The sequence below is a fragment of the Pelophylax lessonae genome (genome assembly GCF_965119305.1).
Source record: "Pelophylax lessonae genome assembly, chromosome: 1".
Lineage (NCBI taxonomy): Eukaryota > Metazoa > Chordata > Amphibia > Anura > Ranidae > Pelophylax > Pelophylax lessonae.
The window spans coordinates 420,426,514-420,447,496 of record NC_138768.1 but is presented as its reverse complement, the minus strand read 5'-3'; the positions used below and the strand labels follow the sequence as shown (position 1 = coordinate 420,447,496).

Below are 20,983 nucleotides of genomic sequence, written 5' to 3'. Positions count from 1 at the left end.
AATCCCCTTCTCTAAAACAAATCTTTGTATTTTCATTTTTCGCTAGTTAAAACTGGGAGAGGAGAAAATAATGAAAATAAATTCACCCCTTTGCATTATTCTTCAGACAAAATATTCTGATCATATAAGTAGGTGTGGGTTGTCGATATCCTCTATAAGAATGATCTTCTATATGTTGTATAATATAGTGCACATCTTTTGTCGGATCTTCAGACCTATTTCCCACTGCAGGACATACCTGATAAAGATATGCTAATATTTAATCTTGTCCTTTAGTGAATAAACAATACAAAATGATTCTATATTGGAAAAAAAATATATATATTCTGGCCCAGATTGACACATTTAAAGTGACTCAGTAAATAGGGCTAACAAAATGACAAAATGACAGTAGCTGAGAGAAAAATAGGTTTATGCTTACCTGTCCAGCAGCTTATTTGCTGTAACATCACCTTGTAGCAGAGCTTCCGGCACCATTTCTATGTTATACTTCCAGATGTTTGGTATAGTGTGTCCACCGCTGACTGCTGTCATTCTCCAACCAACCCCTGAGTTGCTATTGTGTCCTGCAGTGAATAATGGTCAGCAGCAGGAACTACAATGGCATGCAGTATAACCCCTATTTGACCAGCACAAGGATTTGTATAGGACCAGCACTAGGAGTGCTGATCGAGGGTTCAGAAATCCAGGCTACTAGTCAGGTAAGTATAATACTGCTTTCTTTCACGTTGTAGGATCATTGTAATTTTGTTAATGCACTGGCAGGTTAATCTTATGAGAAAACAAAAATAGTGCAGCGCTAACATATATGGTGCAACCCATACAGTGTATTACAATAAAGACAATATATTGTAAATAAAAATAAGTGATAAGTCCATGAAGATCACTGAATATAACTCCAGCAAATGTGCACAAGTCCCAGGGTAGGTGATGATAGTATAGGAGGCTTAAATCCCAAGGTAAAGGTAGGAACACACCCGTGATAGATGAATTTAAAGTGGCAGCTTACCAGAAGCTTAGGCCTCCAATTTAATGCACTACAGGAATGTTAACATGTATGTGTGGAGGAAAATAAAGGACACATAGTGTAATCCCGTATAAGGCACACAAAAAGTTTATTAAAATAACACTTACAATAAGCCGACTTGAACCAAGCACATCAAGAAGAAAAAACACGGCGTCCCACGTGTATAGAATAGCCGGCATCTAGGGGGCGTGACAGCTGTGCATCAGGTACCGCCCGACCGGTTTCGTCATACGTGACATTGTCCGGGGCGTGGTTACCGGACGCAGCCATCACACCAATATATCCCCCAGAGGCAGTGACACGTCCGCTTCATAGACCAATCGCATGGAGTGAGGGCGGAAGTGTCACACATGCAAGGAGCGATGTGAGGGAAAGAAGGAAACCTCACAATGTTTACATCAATGTGCCGCATAAAAACTATGAGGGAGTGTGAATGCCTCATTAAAATTGCATAAAAAACAGGTGTTGTGATTGTTAAAGTTAAAAAAACGTAATGTTTGAGATGCAATCACACAAACCGGAAATTAAAAGGTCTCTCAAAACTAAAAACTATCAAAGGAAACCTTTATCATATGTTACCGACATGTGTATATAAGTACAAATGTTTATATTAGATGCAAAATTTTGTATATCTTAACCGCTTGCCGACTGCTCACAGTATATTTACTGCGGCAGTCAGCCCCTCACAGGCAGAGTGACGTAGGTCTACATCGCTCGCCTGTGAGGCTCTGGGGAGCGAGCGCGCGCCCGCGGAGGCGCGCTCCCGCTCCCGCGCGGTCACGGACCCCCCCGCGCGTGTGACCAGCGGACCCGATGTCCGCCGGTCACTCGGCGATCGGCGGGGGAGAGGGAGAATGTCAGGCAGCTTGTGTAAACAAGCCACCTGTCATTCTCCTCGCTGTAAAAACACTAATCACATGGATCTACTATGTAGATCCGTTGATCAGTGTCCTTACAGCTCAAGCCACAGCCAATCACAGTAGAAAGCACGCCCCTAGGGACACACACAGCCCCTCCCTCCCAAATAAAGTTAACCCCTTCACTACCAGTGTATTTTTACAGTAACAGTGCATTTGTATAGCACTGATTACTGTAGAAATGTCACTGGTAACCCCAAAAGTGTCAAAAATGTCAGTCAAGGGTCCGATCTGTCCGCCCCAATGTCGCAGTACCGCAAAAAAAATCGCAGATCGCCGCCATTACACGTTAAAAAAAAAAACACCAAAAATGACAGAAATCTTTCCCTTTGTTAGTAAACGCGATAACTTTTGCGCAAACCAATCAAAATACGCTTTTTGCGATTTTCTTTACCAAACATAGGTAGCATAAAACAAATTGGCCGAAAATTTTAAAAAATTTTGATTTTTAAATTTTTTTTGGGGGGAATTTCATATAAAAAAAATGTGAAAAATATTGTTATTTTTGCAAAATGTACGCTCTTTTTTTGTTTATAGCGCAAAAAGTAAAAATCGCACGGGTGATCAAATACCACCAAAAGAAAGCTCTGTTTGTGGGAAAAAAAGGACGCCAAATTCGTTTAGATACAGCGTCGCACGACCGCGCAATTGTCTGTTAAAGTCACGCAGTGCCGAATCGCAAAATACCCCCTGGTCGTTTAGCAGGAAAATCCTCCGGGGCTTAAGTGGTTAATTATAATCCTTCATATATATGTTACTAGTGACATTGGGCTCCATCTAGTGGTAAGAATGATATATTCGAGCCAATAGTCTATATAATGTACATATAAAATTGAGTAATATAATAAAAGTGAATATATGGCACTCCCCCATTTAAATAGGATAAAATTGCATAAAATACAAACAATCAAATAGATGTGTACAGATAAAAACCATATTGATAATAATACACAATTAGAATAAAAGTATAAAATTGTTAATATAGCCCCCTAAAGGATTTTACCAGAAAAGGTACATGATAAAATTATATAAAAATACATGTGATCTAACTATTGTTAATGAAACAATTAATGCCCCATTCTATATTCAAACCATGGGGGACATATGTTTTAAGGATATAAATCCACCTGGTTTCAGCACGGGACAGTTCTCTTTTAATGTTAGACCCCCGCCAATTGGGAACATAATGATCAAAAGCTACAAACAAGGTTAATCTTATGCCCTCTTGCACACGGGATGCCTAAAAATGGCATGTTTGTAGGCATCCAGGCATTTTTACGGATCTAAATGCAGCCCAAAGATCAGTAAAAAAAAAAAAATCAAAAATCTGCATTGCTGGTCAGTATTTTTATGCATATGTGTGCAAATATGCACTGACTCACCCACCCGATTACACTATTCTCTATCCCCATACACTAATCTGGGACAGAGTCACCTGGTGGCAGACTAGCTAACTCCACCTCCATGCAAGTTTCTAAGGAGTCCATTTGTATTGCTAGAGTTTTTTCCAAACCCGTTATTAAATTGGCTTTCTGAATATGAATAACAACTTTAACCAATGTGCTGTTTTTTGTTTTGTTTTTTTCATTTAAATACTACATGTGAATGAGCTCTTAAAGGACTAAGATTTTCCTGATACTTATTTTAGTTGTGTTTTAATTTCGTTTTTCACGATGAATAACAGATATATAACACCCACAATTAGAAACCAATAAAGAAAAATCCAAAGTCAGCCTAAAGAAAGGGTGAAGTTGTCATAAATTGTTGTAGCACAAATATAAGCAATATTTACATTTTGATGGAAAGCAAGGTTTAATAAGCATACACTGTACAGTCAATATGAAACCTCAGTTACTAATAGGGATGGGTGAACGGTTCGGCCCGAACATGAGTTTGGCCAAACATTTGCCTGTTCAGTCGTTCACCGAACACCAGAGGTGGGGGACTTGAGTCACATGACTTTACTTAAGTCAGACTTAAGTCACCAGTTTGAGGACTTTGCTTGACTAAAATTATTAAAAGACTCGACTTGACTTAGACTTGGTATTTATGACTTGAGACTTGACTTTGACTTGAGACATATAACTCGAAATTACTTTATTTTTTTAAGTTATTAAATATTTGCATTTTCTCAAGATGTGTTAAAGCAAAATGAATGTGCCTGTTATGTTTCTGACACCACAGTCACTTAAAACCAGTGTTAATTTTGGCAGCAAATTTCAATTTAGTTTTAGTCTTAGTCTTAGGACTAAAATGGCATTTTAGTTTTAGTCCTATTTTAGTCTTCTGCAAGTGTTTTAGTTTTAGTCGTATTTAGTCGACTAAAACTCCAGTATATTTTAGTCGACTAAAACGCCCTACATTTTAGTCGACTAAAACGCATTTTAGTCATCTATAATCAAATGGGTGTAGTTCAATTGTAATTTGTAATGCATTATTTAAGCATTTCTCTACAATTTCCAAACTCATTATATACTACTGCTGGTCCTGGAGTGAAAAATCTAATATGTTATTATTTATGCTTTGAGCATGCACCAGTGTTAATTTTTGGCAGCAAATTTCGATTTAGTTTTAGTTATAGTCTTTTGACTAAAATGCCATTTTAGTTTTAGTCGTATTTTAGTCTTAAGACTAAAATGCCATTCAAGTTTTAGTCGTATTTTAGTCATCTGAATTGTGTTAGTCGACGAAAACGTTTTAGTCGGTTTTAGTCGACGAAATTAACACTGCTTAAAACACCTCAGTTTGTTCTGATTTTTAGGACACTGGCTGTTTAACAGTGGAAATACTTAACATGTTTTTAGTGACTGTGGTGATGAAACGTGACCGGACGAAGGATTTTGAGCTGTTTGGGCATTCAAAGTGTTTCTTTAATATGCCAAGAAAAAAGCACTAAGCAGTTTTGTTTTGTTTTAAATGTTGAAAATAAAACAAAACCTTTCCTGACCATTGACTTCTAACCGATTTAAAGGTGAAAATTGGGGCAGATTAGTATTTTGACTTGATTTGTGACTTGACCAAAATAAATGACTTGAATTGCTTGACTTCTAGCAGGGACTCGACTTGACTTGCCTGCTTTTCGCCACAGTAACTTGGGACATGCTTGAGACTTGAAGGTTAAGACTTGAGACTTGCTTGTGACTTGCACATGTGTGACTTAGTCCCACGTCTGCCAAACACCTGAATTTACAGGGTGTTCACCCTGACGAACACCCTGCAATACATGTAGTGCTTTACAGTGCATTCTGCACCCTGATTGGGCAAAGCTTGTTGTTGTTAAGGAGCGGGGCCAGGAAGCAGGTTGTGGCATCCTTAACAAAGGATGAGTTATCAGCTCTCAATGGGTTTCCCCGTTGACAGCTGGATTAAAAAGAAAAAAGTGCAGGCAAAAAAAAAAATAAAAAAAAAAAAACGTCATGGCCCCCCCAGTCCATACCAGACCCTTTGGTGACAAAGGCAGGTGGCCCCACCCCTTGCCTATATAAGAAATTTCAAAACACGGAGCAGAAGGCCTCCCAGGAGGCAAGAAAAATTTTAATTTTTAATTTTTTTTGGATCAGTGGGCGGCGTGATTGATGATGGATTTACATCTAGGGACACTATTTTTTTATTTTTTAATAAAGGATTTGTCAAAAACTGTCTTGTGTAGTTGTTACTTTTGTACACTTTTTTGGTAAATGGGTAGGGGTACTATGTATCTGATACATGGGGGTGGGATCTGAGAGCCTGGTATGGTTAAGGAGGGGGGTAACTCACTCATCCCCCCTCTTTCCTGACCTGCCAGGCTGCATGCCAGGATAAGGGTCTGGTATGGATTTTGGGAGGGACCCAATGCCATTTTTTTTTTAATTTTGGCGTTGAGTTTCTCTTAAAATCCATATTAGACCTGAAGGGCCTGGTATGGACTGGAGGGGGACCCCACGCCAGTTTTCTTTTTTTTTTCACTAGCTGGGTGCCGGCAATTGTAAATGGGATTTGACTTGTTTTTTTTTTCTCTAGCATGTTTTATGCATGCTACAGGTTCGCCAATTTAGAGGCACATTAACCACTTGCCTACTGTGCACTTAAACACCCTTCCCATCCAGGCCAATTTTCAGCTTTCAGTGCTGTCACACTTTGACTGACAATTGCGCGGTCATGCTACACTGTACCCATTTGAAATTTTTATCATTTTTTTTCACACAAATAGAGCTTTCTTTTGGTGGTATGTAATCATCTCTGGGTTTTTTATTTTTTACAAAAAAAAGAATAAAGACAGAAAATTTGGAAAAAAAAAAAAGTTTTTCTTATTTTCTGCGAGTAAATTTTGAAAATAAATTTTTCTCCTTCACTGATGTGAGCTGATGAGGCGGCACTGATGGGCACTGATAGGCTGCACTGATGGGCACTGATGAGGTGGCACTTATGGGCACTGATGAGGAGGTACTAATATGCCGCAATGATGAGCACTGATAGGCGGCATTGATAGGTGGCACTGATAGGCGGCACTGATAGGCGGCACTGATAGGCGGCACTGATGAGCACTGAGAGGTGGCACTGCTGGGCACTGAGAGGTGGCACTGCTGGGCACTGAGAGGCGTCACTGACGGGCAGCACTGATGGGCACTGAGAGGCGGCACTGATGGGCACTGGCGGATGGCACTGATGGACACTGACGGGTGGCACTGATGAGCACTGATGGGCGGCACTGATGGGTAGCACCATCAGTGCCCACACTCAGTGCCCATAGTGCTGCCAGTCAGTGCTTATCAGTGCCTAGATGAGCAGGCACTGATGGGCACTGACTGGCAGCACTATAGGCACTGATTGTGGGCATTGATGGGGGACACTGATGGCGGGCACTGTGGGCACTGATGGGGGGGCACTGTGTATGTTTTTTTACCTTTTAGTAATCAGGGCACTGGTGATCAGTGCCCTGATTACATGTCTCTGTGTCCCCGGCGCTGTGAGGCTCCCCCTCCTTCCTCACACTGCAGGCTCCGTGTGAGGAAGGAGCGCCGGCGATGAGAGATGATCTCATATGTTTACATATGAGATCATCGCTCATTGGACGGCCCGATCACGTGGTGAATGGCCGCTGTGATTGGCCATTCACCACGATCTGTGATCGGCTGTGTCCAAGGGACACGGCCGACACAGATTCTCCACGCTGCGCGCTCGCGGGAGCGCGCGGGGGGCGTGTCACTGGGAGGCCGTTTAAAAACGGCCTCCCGAAAATTTGAGTCCGCGCTGCTTGTTTTTTGCTTTTTTTATTGATATACGTCCCCCAGGGCAATACCCAAACCCCATACCCCCTTTATGGCCAAATACTTGCATATAAGCCTTTAAAATGGGCACTTTTGATTTTTCCTGTTAGGCTCCCATAGACGTCAATGGGGTTCGCCGTTCGGGTTAGAACATTTCCCCTCTTTGGGAGTTCTGCTGCGAACCGAACAGGGAGGTGTTTCGGCCCATCCCTAGTTAATAATTCTTAGAGTGCTTGCAAACAGTACTGATGTATAAACATCAGATATTCCTGACTGAAAAATATAGTAAGAATGAGCTGTATAGCACATGCATGTACGCATGTGTAAAAGTGTTTCTAGCTTTTTTACCAAGGGAAAGTTTTGTACACACACACTGGCTTTTGTATGTGCAAATACTGTATGTGTAAATATTTTTTCCAGAAGGCTATTCCCCAGCCAACATTTCTTTTTACCTGAAAGGCCATCTCTGCCAAGGCAGAAGGAGGCAGAGGAGGAATAAAAGGAGGAGGAGGAGGTGGGTTGTTGTCCTAGCAGTGAGGAGGAGAAAATGGGCAGGATGAGGAAACCCTTGATCATAGGCTGTCCACCCTTCTACAATGCAGAGGGAACTTTACCACCAAGGGGACAGGCAGGCAGCAACAAAAAGTTAATCCTGTAGCTATACTGCTCACTCTTCCTCAAATATTCCTTCAACAAGTCAAACATAAGAGAAAGTCTCTCCAGAGGCTTTACCCCATACATTTATTTAACATATTTTAATATTTACAAAATGATTACTTTTTTAAATTAATGTTTGTAATTGTTTTTCCTTGTAAGGCTTTCAAGCAAACACAGGCGGGGTGACAATGCAAACTGGGTAATACCCTAGGCCAAAAAGAAGTTATAGGCCTCAACATCACTTTGTTCCTACATAAAAAAATGTTTCTTGCAAGATAAGGCCACCAGCTCAGACATTTGCCTCACAGAAGTAATGGGTACAAACAATTTCATCTTGTAAGTGCAAATAGAGAGAGGAATGTCTAATGGGTTCAAAAAGCAGTTTCTGAAGTGTGAGGAGACACAAGGGAATGAAAAAGCAAAGCTGATAGGCCAACAATCTCTAAATTAAGACCTTTTTTTTTTTAATTCCCATGTTTTTTCTTTTTTATTTCTTTACATATGTACATTTTCATCATAATTTCAATTTATTCATACATGGGCAAAGACAGCTAGGCTGCAACTAAAACACTTACAAACAATCATATCTATGGATTACTGGGTTTCAAAGATGTACTACTGACTGGAGTTGATTTAATATGCCTTTAAGGAACTAGCCTGCTACAGGTGACATCAGAGAAGACCTTCAGTGCACTTGGGAAAATTTGTGACTAAGAAGCTGACTTTTAATAAAACAAATCAGCCCTGGATCACAGAGGACTATTTAAATACTTACTGCAGATGTTGCTGACAAAATGAATACAATTATTTTATATACCTATATGAAAAACAAAAAAGAAAATTGCACTAAGAGCTTAAAAAATATACTTAATAATTCAAATTCACTCATATTCACCTAAATACTAGTGCACCAAAAGGATTACTTATGATCATGAGATTAAAATCTCCCTATAGTTAAGCCTTAAAGGTGTTATGACAGCCCTAATGTATATCATCCATAGAATATTATGTATAGGTTGGACATGCTACAAATTGCCATTTAACACTGGCACAAAAAGCAAAATGTAAGTTTGGCACACGCTGTTTGCTTTAAAAAAAGTACTGTACTCTCTGAATAATTAGATACCCATAGACAAGTATACTTATAAGTTTAGCATATAAAGTCTACCTGCTTGGTTATCCTTTCTTTCATTATAGTTGTGTGCATGTGTAAAACTAAAGAAATGATCTAGCTAGCTTTATTGCATGTGGCACACTTTGAAGGAAAAAAGGCGGTGCTGGCTAAGAAAACAAATGTAAAATAAATATATTTATTGCTGCAAACACAGATGGAGGATTACGAGATGCTAAACATATTTTTAAAAAAATATTCTCTGGTCAGTGGAGAATTGCAATAATCTGAATCTCTATCTTAAAGAGGAACTGCCGTCTGCTCACATAATTTGTAATATAAACATATTTGCCATGCCGACACTTCCCTCCAACCCCTTTGCATATTTTTTCATATATACTGTGATTCTGTACTTGCCAAATATGCAGAAATCTCCTTCCACTAAGTCTGGCTGCAGCCATTTTAACTGTGGGCAGGTGAAGCTGCTGCCTGTTTACTTCCTGGATTTACACAGAGGCACACAGACACACACACTCATACTGACACACACATATATGCAGACACACACACACACATACACACACATACACATATATACAGAGAGACAGATGCACTCACACCACTGGTTGCCTGCACATTTCTCCTCTCCTGATGAATACTCATGGATCTATGCAGTCTCCTGTTATCTCCACCCTCATCCAGCCTCCTCCAGCTCTGAAGCTCTTATTGGCTTTCCTATGATTTCCCTCCTCCCTTCCTGGCAAACGAGAGTGAGAGAGAGAGCTGTGCATGATGTCATTAGCCTAGGCTAATTACCAGACAAGAAAAAGGAAGTGGGCTGTATAAGGTATTTACTGGCAGAAAAACAATGTTTTACTATCCAAAGTTAAAACAATAAGGGCAGAATATTTAATAGATGGAAAGATGAAAAATGACTGAAGAGTCGCTTTAAGTTGTTAAATTGCTTTACTTTACTTAATTTTTGTATTTCATTGTATTTTCTGATATCAGAGCAGACATATCAAGAAGAATTTCAAGCTGTATACCAGTTCTATCTCCTGCTTTTAATACATTAAAATTAAATAAAAATTATTTTCAATTAATTAAAAAAAATAAAAAAAAACTTGCAGAAACCCTAAACCAATAGTTAATCTAGAAAAAAACGAATTATTACAGAACGTGGTCTAATCAGGCTATACCGGTAAAAAAATATATACTCTGATCCTCAAAGACAATTGTACAACTCCCTGGAGCTCCCTGAGTTAAGTACTGATAACAAGCACAAAGATATATCAAAAGTACAATTAAAATTACATAAAAGAAAACCAACGGCTTTGTTAATTGACAGTTTTATTCTCCTCCAGCAGCCTGGATAGCGCATGAGATATTAACCATGTGCCCAGACAAAACTTACAGTATGTGGCTTTACAACTAATATCGGATTTTTAGCTCTGACCAGGAGATAATACAACTAAATACCAAAACATTCAACCCCTGAGAGAACAGTTTGTACTGTTACAATAATGTAAAGAGACTATAGGGTTTATTTACTAAAGACAAATCCACTGTGCACTACAAATGCACTGCGAGTGCACTTAGAAGTTAGCAGAGCTTCCCCTCATTTCAGATTTTCCCCTTAGATCTACAGTGACTGCACTTCCAAGGGCATTTCCAACATCCAATCATGTGCAAGCAAAAATGCTGTTTTTTTTTTTTTTTTTTTTCATTGCATGTGCCCCACAGATCCACAGCGACTGCACTTCCAAGTGCACTTTCAAGTAGTGCACAGTGGATTTGCTTTTAGTAAATAAACCCCAATGTCACCAAACACCGAAAACGCAAATAAAGGTGTTTTTTAATAAAACTGAAAGTATGTACTACATTTTTAGCCCACTGAACACGAAACACAAACACAAGGGTGCACCGGCCTAGTGCATTATCCTCTAAAAAAGGTTTTATTGAATAAAAGGTATATAAATACTCACAAACCAGTTCTTGATACACGCATATCAAATAAGTATGTTGCCATCAGCATCAAGATCAAAGGGTATATCCTTCTCTGAAGCTGGAAAGGCTTACGCATTTCAAGGCTTAGCCTCTTCCTCAGAGCCTACCCCAATGTCACCAAACACCGAACACGCAAATAAAAGTGTTTTTTAATAAAAATTAAAGTATGTAATATATTTTTTAGCCCCCGAACCACTTATTTGTGGTAAATATCAGGGCTGAAGTTTCTTCAGGAAGTTACACTTCCAGATGTGCTGATTTCCAGATACCTCACTGAGCACAGTGATTCTTCCAGCTGACTCCTACATTACTACAGTATTTCAGGGAACATATTTACTTGCATGTTACGTTTGGCAACATAGTCATTTTAAGAGGAAAAAGTCAGATTTTGTATTAATGCCCACTGATGATCAGCTCTTTTTTATATAGTAAAACAGTGCTCATGCCACACACAAAGTAGGGGTTTTTTACTTCTTAGCATTTGAAACATTATATTCTATAACTGTAATAGAACATCTTCAAAAATGCCTGATACATTTTTGCAGATGTACTATTACAGTTATAGTATGGTAAAAAAATTGGTTCATTCTTGATCCACGCACCATAGAACCTATAACTACATTCTTTGTACCGAACACTTTGGAGTTGATTTACTTAAGGCAAATAAACTGTGCACTTTGCAGCTACAGTTTTGCCCTGCGAGGGCGTTTGCTCGAGAGCTTAGTAATAAGAATAGGAATAGCCAATTGCATGCAAGGAAAATTTTAAAAAAAAGCATGTTTGCTTGCACATGATTGGATGATGGAAGTCAGCAGAGCTTCCCCTCGTTTACTAAGGGTCAAACAACAAGACTTGCCATTTGGAGGGCAATAACTTAAACTCCACCTTCTACTTGCCACCCTTTGTGTACCTACTTTACAGTTTTTTTTCTCCTCCTATAATGTATAGTTCTTAGGTGTTAACGAGAACTAGTATAATGCTGCAAGATTGAGTTGTATAGTTACTATATGTTTATTCCTTTAACTAAACTTTTTATATATCTGCAGAATATAACCTTGTTTAACGAGTGCTCTCCTTTTAAAACAGCGTCTCCACAGAGCTTTAAATACATCATTTAATGAGGACGAGTTTCAACAGAAATTAAGACGATTAGAGAAGAGGTAAGTAAAGCCTTTTTACTTTAAACTCTATAAGACTTGCATCTGTATAGAAAAATTAGCTGGGAATTTGTAATAGAGCTGAGTTTCAAGCAAGTTACCACATGAGCACATGCATTTCTGTATCAGTATATTTGTGTTTTACCTCCTGTATGACCAGAGCGATTTCATACCTTCACATTACAAAACTAACATTGAAGTTGAGGCTTAATATTCTTCCAAAAAGAGCAACTTTTGAAAGCAAAGTTTCCTTCAAATTTCCCTTAAAACAATCTCCTATTCTACAGTTTATCTAGATTATGGGGATAATTGGGGTACCAAATATGTATGCAATCCTTACTTTTGTAAACTTTGCCCTTATCATAACCCTAGTCATATTTCTATCTCTAGCACGCTCAAATAAACATTTTTAAAACAATAGTTTTTACAGGAGCAGACATTTTCATGATGCTTAAAGTGAAATAATAAAAATGAAAAAATCCTTTAAATATCGTACCTGGGGGGTCCCCTTAATGTGCCTGTAAAGTGATGCATGTGTGCGATGTATGGAGCCTGCTGCAGCAATACTGACATATCTAAAGGAAAAAAAATTAATTTAAACTTGCTCGTGGCTATAAAGTATTGTTGTTGGCTCCCGGCAATACAGATAAAAAAAAAATGAAAAAAAAAAAATGAAAAAAAAAAACTGTGTGGGGTCCCCCCCAAAATCCACAACAGACCCTTATGTGAGTATGCAGCCTAGAAGGTCAAATAAAGGGGGGGCGAGCAACCCCCCGAACCATACCAGGCCACATGCCCTCAACATGGGGGGTGGGTGCTTTGTTGATGGGGACAAGGGCCTCTTCCTGACAACCCTGGGCTGTGGTTGTCAGGGTCTGTGGGTGGGGGCCTTTTGGAATCAGGAAGCCCCCTTTAAAAAGGGGCCCCCGGGTCCCACCCCCCTATGTGAATGGCAATCGGGTACGTCGTACCCCTACCCATTCACTAAAAAAGTGTAAAAAAGTAAAAACCACAGAACATAGTTTCTGACGAGTCTCTTATTAAAAAAAAAAAAAAAAATAGTGTCCTTCGATGTAAATCTATTGTCAATCATGACGCCTGCTGAACCGGAAAAATAGAAAAAACTTCAAAAATGCTTCCGCCTCTTAACCGCTTGCCGACTGCTCACAGTATATTTACTGCGGCAGTCGGCCCCTCACAGGCAGAGGGACGTAGGTCTACGTCGCTCGCCTGTGAGGCTCTGGGGAGCGAGCGCGCGCCCGCGGAGGCGCGCTCCCGCGCGGTCACGGACCCCCCCGCGCGTGTGACCAGCGGTCCCGATGTCCGCCGGTCACTCGGCGATCGGCAGGGGAGAAGGAGAATGTCAGGCAGCTTGTGTAAACAAGCCACCTGTCATTCTCCTCGCTGTAAAAACACTGATCACTCGGATCTAGTATGTAGATCCGTTGATCAGTGTCCTTACAGCTAGAGCCACAGCCAATCACAGTAAGAATCACGCCCCTAGGGACACACACAGCCCCTCCCTATCAAATAAAGTTAACCCCTTCACTACCAGTGCATTTTTACAGTAACAGTGCATATATATAGCACTGATTACTGTAGAAATGTCACTGGTAACCCCAAAAGTGTCAAAAATGTCAGTCAAGGGTCCGATCTGTCCGCCCCAATGTCGCAGTACCGCAAAAAAAATCGCAGATCGCCGCCATTACACGTTAAAAAAAAAACACCAAAAATGACAGAAATCTTTCCCTTTGTTAGTAAACGCAAAAACTTTTGCGCAAACCAATCAAAATACGCTTTTTGCAATTTTTTTTTACCAAACATAGGTAGCATAAAACAAATTGGCCGAAAATTTAAAAAAATTTTGATTTTTACATTTTTTTTTGGGGAATTTCATATAAAAAAATGTGAAAAATATTGTTATTTTTGCAAAATGTACGCTCTTTTTTTGTTTATAGCGCAAAAAGTAAAAATCGCATGGGTGATCAAATACCACCAAAAGAAAGCTCTGTTTGTGGGAAAAAAAGGACGCCAAATTTGTTTAGATACAGCGTCGCATGACCGCGCAATTGTCTGTTAAAGTCACCCAGTGCCGAATCGCAAAATACCCTCTGGTCGTTTAGCAGGAAAATCCTCCGGGGCTTAAGTGGTTAAGAGGCTACCCACTGTCTGCCCCAACCTTAGCTTTGACAGTTCTTTTATAGGCAAGGGGCGGGGGCACCCGGTTAAGTCACTCAGTGGCACTGCCCCCTTCTGATGTCACATGACAGCTCTTACGTCACACGAACAGCTGATGTTCGAGTCAAAATTACGTTCGACTCAAACACAGAGCCCATCCCTAATACTTACCAGTCTGTCTACACAGAAATATTTTTATCCTTTTTAAGTTTGGACCAATAAACATTTTATATGTTTGCATTAACTGTGGTTTTGGTCTTTCACCAATTTTGAACTACAATTTCCAGCTTTCACAACACTGGTCTGTGGCTGTATAAACCTAAAGAATCCCTAAGCGCTTTCATTGAAAATCTTTGTGGTTAAAGACATAGAGGAGTGAGTTTGGGGTAATGAAACTTGACTGGCCTGACCTCAACCAGACAGAACATCTTTTGGGATGAAATAGAGCAGAAACTATGAGCCAGGCCTTCTCGTCTAACATTAGTGCCTGACCTCACAAATGTGCTTATGGAAAAATGGTCAAACATTCCCATAGACACACTCCTAAACCTTGTGGACAGTCTTCCCAGAAGAATTGAAGTTGTTATAGCTGCAAAGGGTGGGCCAACTCAATATGGAACCCTATGGACTAAGACTGGAACATCATTAAAGTTCATGTGCGTGTAAAGGCAGGTGTCCCAATACTTTTGGCAATACAGTGTATATTAGTTTTCTAAGGCAGTCTGCAAATGAAGCAATGAAGAGAAAACATAGCACATCAAGAAGTAGATTCTAAAGCAGGATTTACTAAATCCTTTTTCAGTAGAATCTGCCTTTGGAGTTGTCATGCAGGAATGCCTAACAGTGCAGGTATGGGAGTGGATATGTGAGAGGCAAATGACTGAATGGTTGTTCAAGCAGAAGCAGCCAATCATTGGGGGATCAGGGTCTGATGAATCTCTAGCATTTATAGAATGTAGTTAGCAAGTGGGGATATGGGACTCATATTCTGACTTTGGGTCCACAGTAAGCAGCTAACATTTTCAAAATGATTTAAAAAATGCTACAAAGAACTCAAATTTCATACATGAATTATGTAATCTATCCTTAATGGGTTTTTATTTGAAAGTTAGTTCTCTGAAATCTGTAATTTTATCTTTGATGTACATACAGTGTTAAAGGTAAAATAGCTTTGAAGGCACTATTAAGTAACAATGAAAATCCAAGCATTATATCATGTGAAATGGCTTGGTCAATGCAGGGTTTAGAAATGACAGCTGCTGTTCCCTGGCCATAGGATTGCCATCCTTTGGTTCATGAAAAAACAAAATGAGATGGATGCAGGGATGTTCTGATATCAAAAATGATCCTAGAGAAACCGAGCCAGATTTTCATTAATGTTGTGATAGTAAGCAGATTATCTTCAGTGCACAGAGATTTAAAACTCATCAAATGTGCACACTGTATTCTATTTGTGCTCTTTACTAAGGAACTAAAATGGCATTTCAAATACAAACGTATGGAGAATTCAATCACAAATGAAATAGAGATATCATTTTTTAAAAACACACAATTACATATGTTGATGAAGCTGTGCAAAAATGTTTTTGATAAAGTACATACAAATAGTTAAAAAAAAAATCAGCAGGAAAAGAGAAAGAAGAAGAGAAAAATAGGTTCATAAAAGATAAAATCTGAATAGGGTTTGTGTGTCAGGGCCTGCTGTCAGCATTTGCTTGGAATACAGCTCTTAGTGTTCTGTGCAGGTGTTGTAGGTCTGTGGCCCCAGCTGTGCCACCTAACCCTCACCATGCACACCACCACAGGAGCAAAGGGAGACTGCCTGTTTGGGATCTGACAGTCATTAATATTTTCTCAGTGATAGAGACATCAAAGTGATAAGGATAGCAAAGGAAGGGAGGGAGACAAGTCTAATGTATACTGTACATACTGTACAACATACACATATATATATATATTTATTATTATTTTTTTTGCACTGATACATGTCCCCCAGGACAGTACCCAAGTCCCCATACACTTTTACTTTCAATAGATTTTTATTGAAGTTTTCAACAGGAAGAAAAAAGAAAAACACATACAACAAAATAAAACATATCAAGAAAATGCGATTGAACAGAATATGTGCAATACATATCTATAGCTGGGAACAAATCTTCGGCATGTCTCATTAATATGGGGACATGAATTAAGTACAACTTGAGTTACAACATGAGCTATCTGCTAATTAAACTCTCAGCAGGGGGGAGATAAACAGGTACAAGTATGAGATACAAAGTAAGGAGTAACGAATACAGAGTGAAATATGACATCCTGAATTAATCTGAATTAATCTACTTGGCCCTAGTGGTATCATACTAATTAGAGTCATTTGACTGTAGAAAGGTGTCAACAGGACGGGATAAAGTATCTGCTATTAACCCAGATTGACCAGTTTCTGTGAAATTGTGAGCTTTGAAAATTTGCAAAGGCGTGGGCCTTTTATAGGGAGAACTGGGTGTTGACTTGTCTCAATGTATCCAAATGTGAAGGAGCAACAGGTTGCTTCCAGCATCTCGCTATGATAGTTCTGGCTGCGATCAAAATGTGTGCCACTACAAAGCGCATCTGAGGTGGGAAAGTATTAATGCCTAGGAAGAGAAGTGCTAGTGCGGGATCAGGCGTGCATAGTACACCCATGGATTCCGAAATAACCTTAAATATTTTTCCCCAGAAACTGGTCAATCCTTTACAGTACCAGAAAATATGAGCTATTGTGCCCACCTGATCACAGTTGCGCCAACAAAGGGGGCTGTTGGTTGTGTAAATTTTAGACAAGCGATAAGGTGTTAGGTACCACCGGGTAAGGATTTTCTGGGCTTGTTCCCAGTGAGAAACGCACTGGGACGCTTTATAGGCAGTCCGAATGGCGGTCAGCCATTGCGCATCTGAGAACTCTCGTTTGAGTTCCTTTTCCCAGGTGATCATCTGCGGTGACTTTTGAAATATGGCTTTGTGTTTGATTATATTATAGAACAAAGAGATGCCTTTTAGGGGGCTGGTGGGGTTATTGAGAAATTGCCACAATTGAGGTGGGAGGGAAATGTCCGGTGGAGGATGTTTGCGTAGGAAGCTGAACACGCTATTGTAAACAAAATTAGCCTGTGGGGGATAAAGAAAATTCTTGCGCGAGTGTTGCAAAGGATTTAAGGTTGTTTCCGCAGTATAGGTCTGTAAAAGAAGTGACACCCGCCGATGTCAATTTGGATATATTGACGCAGGGGAGAAGGACATTTAATACAGTCAACGGGATCGGTAACTTAACAGGCGTCCGGGGACCTGGGAGATATTGAAGCAATACCCTCCAGGAAATCAGGGAAGTTTGAGTAGGCAGAGGGAGTGTGTGTAGGGGGAGTCGTTTCCAACTATCCGCCAGCAATAGGGTGCTAAGGTAATCTACCTTATTGAGCGTTGTTTCAATAGGGACCCACGGAAGAGATGACGAGGTTGAGAACCAGTGTCTTAGTGGTGCGAGGTGGGCTGCATGGTAGTAATCTAACAGGTCTGTCATGCCCAGGCCGCCGACTGATTTGTGTCGAATGGTGTGAGCATACGAACATCTCGCTCTCTTTTTTTGCCATATGAATGATCGCAGGATTGACACAAGAGGTTTAATGAGGTGCATGGGGATAGGGACCGGGAGGGTATGAAACAGATATAGAATTTTGGGTAGACACATCATTTTAAAAGCAGCGATTCTGCCGGTCCACGATAACTCTACATTCTTTAGTTTGGCAATGTCTGCTGAAATAGTGGAGATCAGCGGGGTTACATTTGAGGTAATCAAGTTGGCGGACAGGAACGTGAGGTTTATACCTAGGTAGCGCAAGGGTGAAGTTGACCATGCGTATGGGAGGGTAGATTTAAGATGAGAACGTGTAACGGCGTGTATACCCATACCCATGATAACTGATTTACTGAAATTAACTTTGTAGTAGGACAGTTTGCTGAAGTTGTGTAATATGTCATGCGCTGCAGGAAGGGAGACAACAGGGTTGGTGAGACTGAGAATCACGTCATCAGCAAAAAGTGTGACGACGTGGTTCGAGCGGTTAATTTTAAATCCTGAAATTAGGGATTCTGTCTAAAGGAAGCTGCCAATGGTTCTATGAGGAGATTGAAGATAAGGGGCGATAAGGGGCATCCTTGCCTAGTGCCATTAGTTATTGAAAAAGGTTTGGAAAGGACCCCTGCCGAAAGTACTTTGGCCGACGGGGAAGTGTAAAGGGTAAGCATTGCCGATAAGATGGGGCCCGAGAAGCCCAATTTTTGTAGGACCATTTTCATGTAACCCCAGTGGACACGGTCGAATGCCTTCTCTGCATCTATAGAAAGGAGCAGAGAAGGCGTCTTGGTCCGCTCCGCATAATGAATTAAGTTGACTACCCTCCTGGTGGCATCTGAGGCTTGTCTACCCTTCACAAATCCCATCTGGTCGGAACCTATCAAGGGGGAAGTATCAATGCAATTCTATTGGCTATGAGCTTGGCGAAAATCTTAACATCATTATTTAATAAGGATATGGGCCTGAAGTTAGCAGGGGTAGTGGGTGGTTTACCGGGTTTGGGAAGGGTTGTGATGTTGGCTTGAAGCATTTCGGGAGGAAGAACACCAGCCTCGACAGCTTCGGAGAATAAGGGAAGCATGTGTGGGATCAGAATGTCTTGTAGGGAACGATAATATTCATTCGTTAGGCCATCTGGGCCTGGGGATTTGTTCAGGGGAAGATTTTTGAGGGTCGTGGTCAGCTCTTGGGGTAAAAAGGGTCGGTTCATCTGAGAAAGGGTTTCCGCAGATAAAGAGGGAAGTGCGAGGCGGTCTAAGAAGGATTTAATATCAGTTTCAGTGGGTTGGGGGGTATCTATATCTGATTTGAGGTTATACAGTGAGCTATAATAATCTGCGAAAGCGTCCGCGATCTTGTGTGGGTGTTTCAGGATTTCACCCGTGTGGGGGTGGGTTATGGATTCGATCTTCGTTTTGATATGTCTAGCTTTCAATCTAGAGGCCAGGAATTTACCCGCTTTGTTGTGAGAGGAGTAATAACGTAAGCTCAGACGGGCTAAAAATTTGTCATGTCGTTCGATGAGCAACCGTCGAAGGTCTGAGCGAAGGGATGAGAGTTTGGAAGCATGAGCCGGTGAGGGATTGGTTTTATTAATATTATCTAATGAGTGAATTTCGTCACTCAGGGTTTTAAGTTTAGCATTCTATTTTTTTTTTTTAACCGAGAACCCAACTGGATGAGGATCCCCCAAACAAATGCCTTGTGGGTGTTCCATATGGTGGTGGGAGTGACATCAGGGGTATCATTAGTGAGGAAGAAGTCGCGTAATTTGGACTGTAGTTGTTGGAGAGCGTCAGGGTCTGAAAGGATGGAGTTATTACAACGCCAAATAAACGTGGAAGGGTCATTGGGGCCAGTGGAAATCGTCATGTGAATAGCCGCATGGTCGGACCAGGTGATGGGGGATATGTGAGTATCTATAACCAGAGTTAGCGTGGTAGAATCCACTAGGAATAAATCAATTCTCGTGTAACTGTTGTGACAAGGAGAAAAATAAGTATAATCCCTTTCTTCTGCGTGTTGGTATCGCCACACATCGTGGAGTCTCTCGGCATGTACCAGGGCAGCCAAGGTGGGCAATTTCGACGGTCCTCTGGAAGTCACCGCATATGATCAACTTACCCGAGGTTAACTTGGCAGCTTTGGAAAACAGTTTTCGCAAAAACCTAAGTTGGTGAGTATTAGGTGCATAAACATTCACAATTGTATAATTACAGTTGTCTAGGGTACAATTGATAATAATATAACGCCCCTCCGTGTCCTGCACCACCCAAGAGTAGGTGAAGGACACTGAGGCGCGAAATGCCAATAACACACCCCTCTTCTTCTCGCTAAGGGATGCCAAAAAAACATTAGGAAATTCAGGTTGGGAGCATTTAGGGGTAGAACCAATTCTAAAATGAGTCTCTTGGACCGCTATGACATCAGCTTTAAACGAAAGCGCCTCTTGCCACATGGAGTGAAGCTTTGCAGGGTGGTTGAGGCCTTTAGTGTTCAAAGAAAGGAAATGCAGAGGCGTCATGGTAATATTAGGGGGGAATCAAATGTGCCAACAACTGTGAAACCTAGTAGTCCTTCCGGGCCCGTAGGGGCCACCAAAAAGAAGCAAAATATGGCGCGGAGGCAAGGCTCAAAAAAGGGCTGGGTCGGGAGCAATGTGGTGAAGAGACAGTATCTGAGCATGAAGCGGTCATAGCAGCGTGCTCGCGAATGTCCAAAGGAACAAGAGCAGATAGTGGTGAAGATCATAGCCAACATCGTCGCTGGGTTGCAAAAGGAGTCCAGGAAAACGAACATCCGGTGATGACAGAGTGGGATTCGGGGTCCAAAGCTATAGAAAAAAGCGTAGAACAAAGACGAGAAGGACATACTGGACAAAAGACAAAAAACAAGACATACAAACATAAAAGGGAGGTGTAAGAAAAAACTTGGCCTGTTACGGCCAGGTGTGCAATCTGGATTGCAAATATAGCAGGGATCGTGGACACGGTGGTGGGTGTCCATCATATGCTTCAGGACCAGGTGCACCTACTGAATGCATAGGCAAATGGTTATTTATTGCGGTGGGACGATCTGG

General features: G+C 40.8%; 1 protein-coding gene across 1 annotated transcript in view; it reads left to right on the top strand.

Moving 5' to 3' along the window:
* Positions 1–20,983, top strand: part of GRIN3A (glutamate ionotropic receptor NMDA type subunit 3A) — a 557,215-nt gene that overhangs the window by 516,640 nt on the left and 19,592 nt on the right. Inside the window, exon 8 of the mRNA XM_082260534.1 lies at positions 12,052–12,125. Coding sequence (XP_082116660.1) covers positions 12,052–12,125 — 74 coding nt within the window. The remainder of the gene's footprint in view (positions 1–12,051; positions 12,126–20,983) is intronic.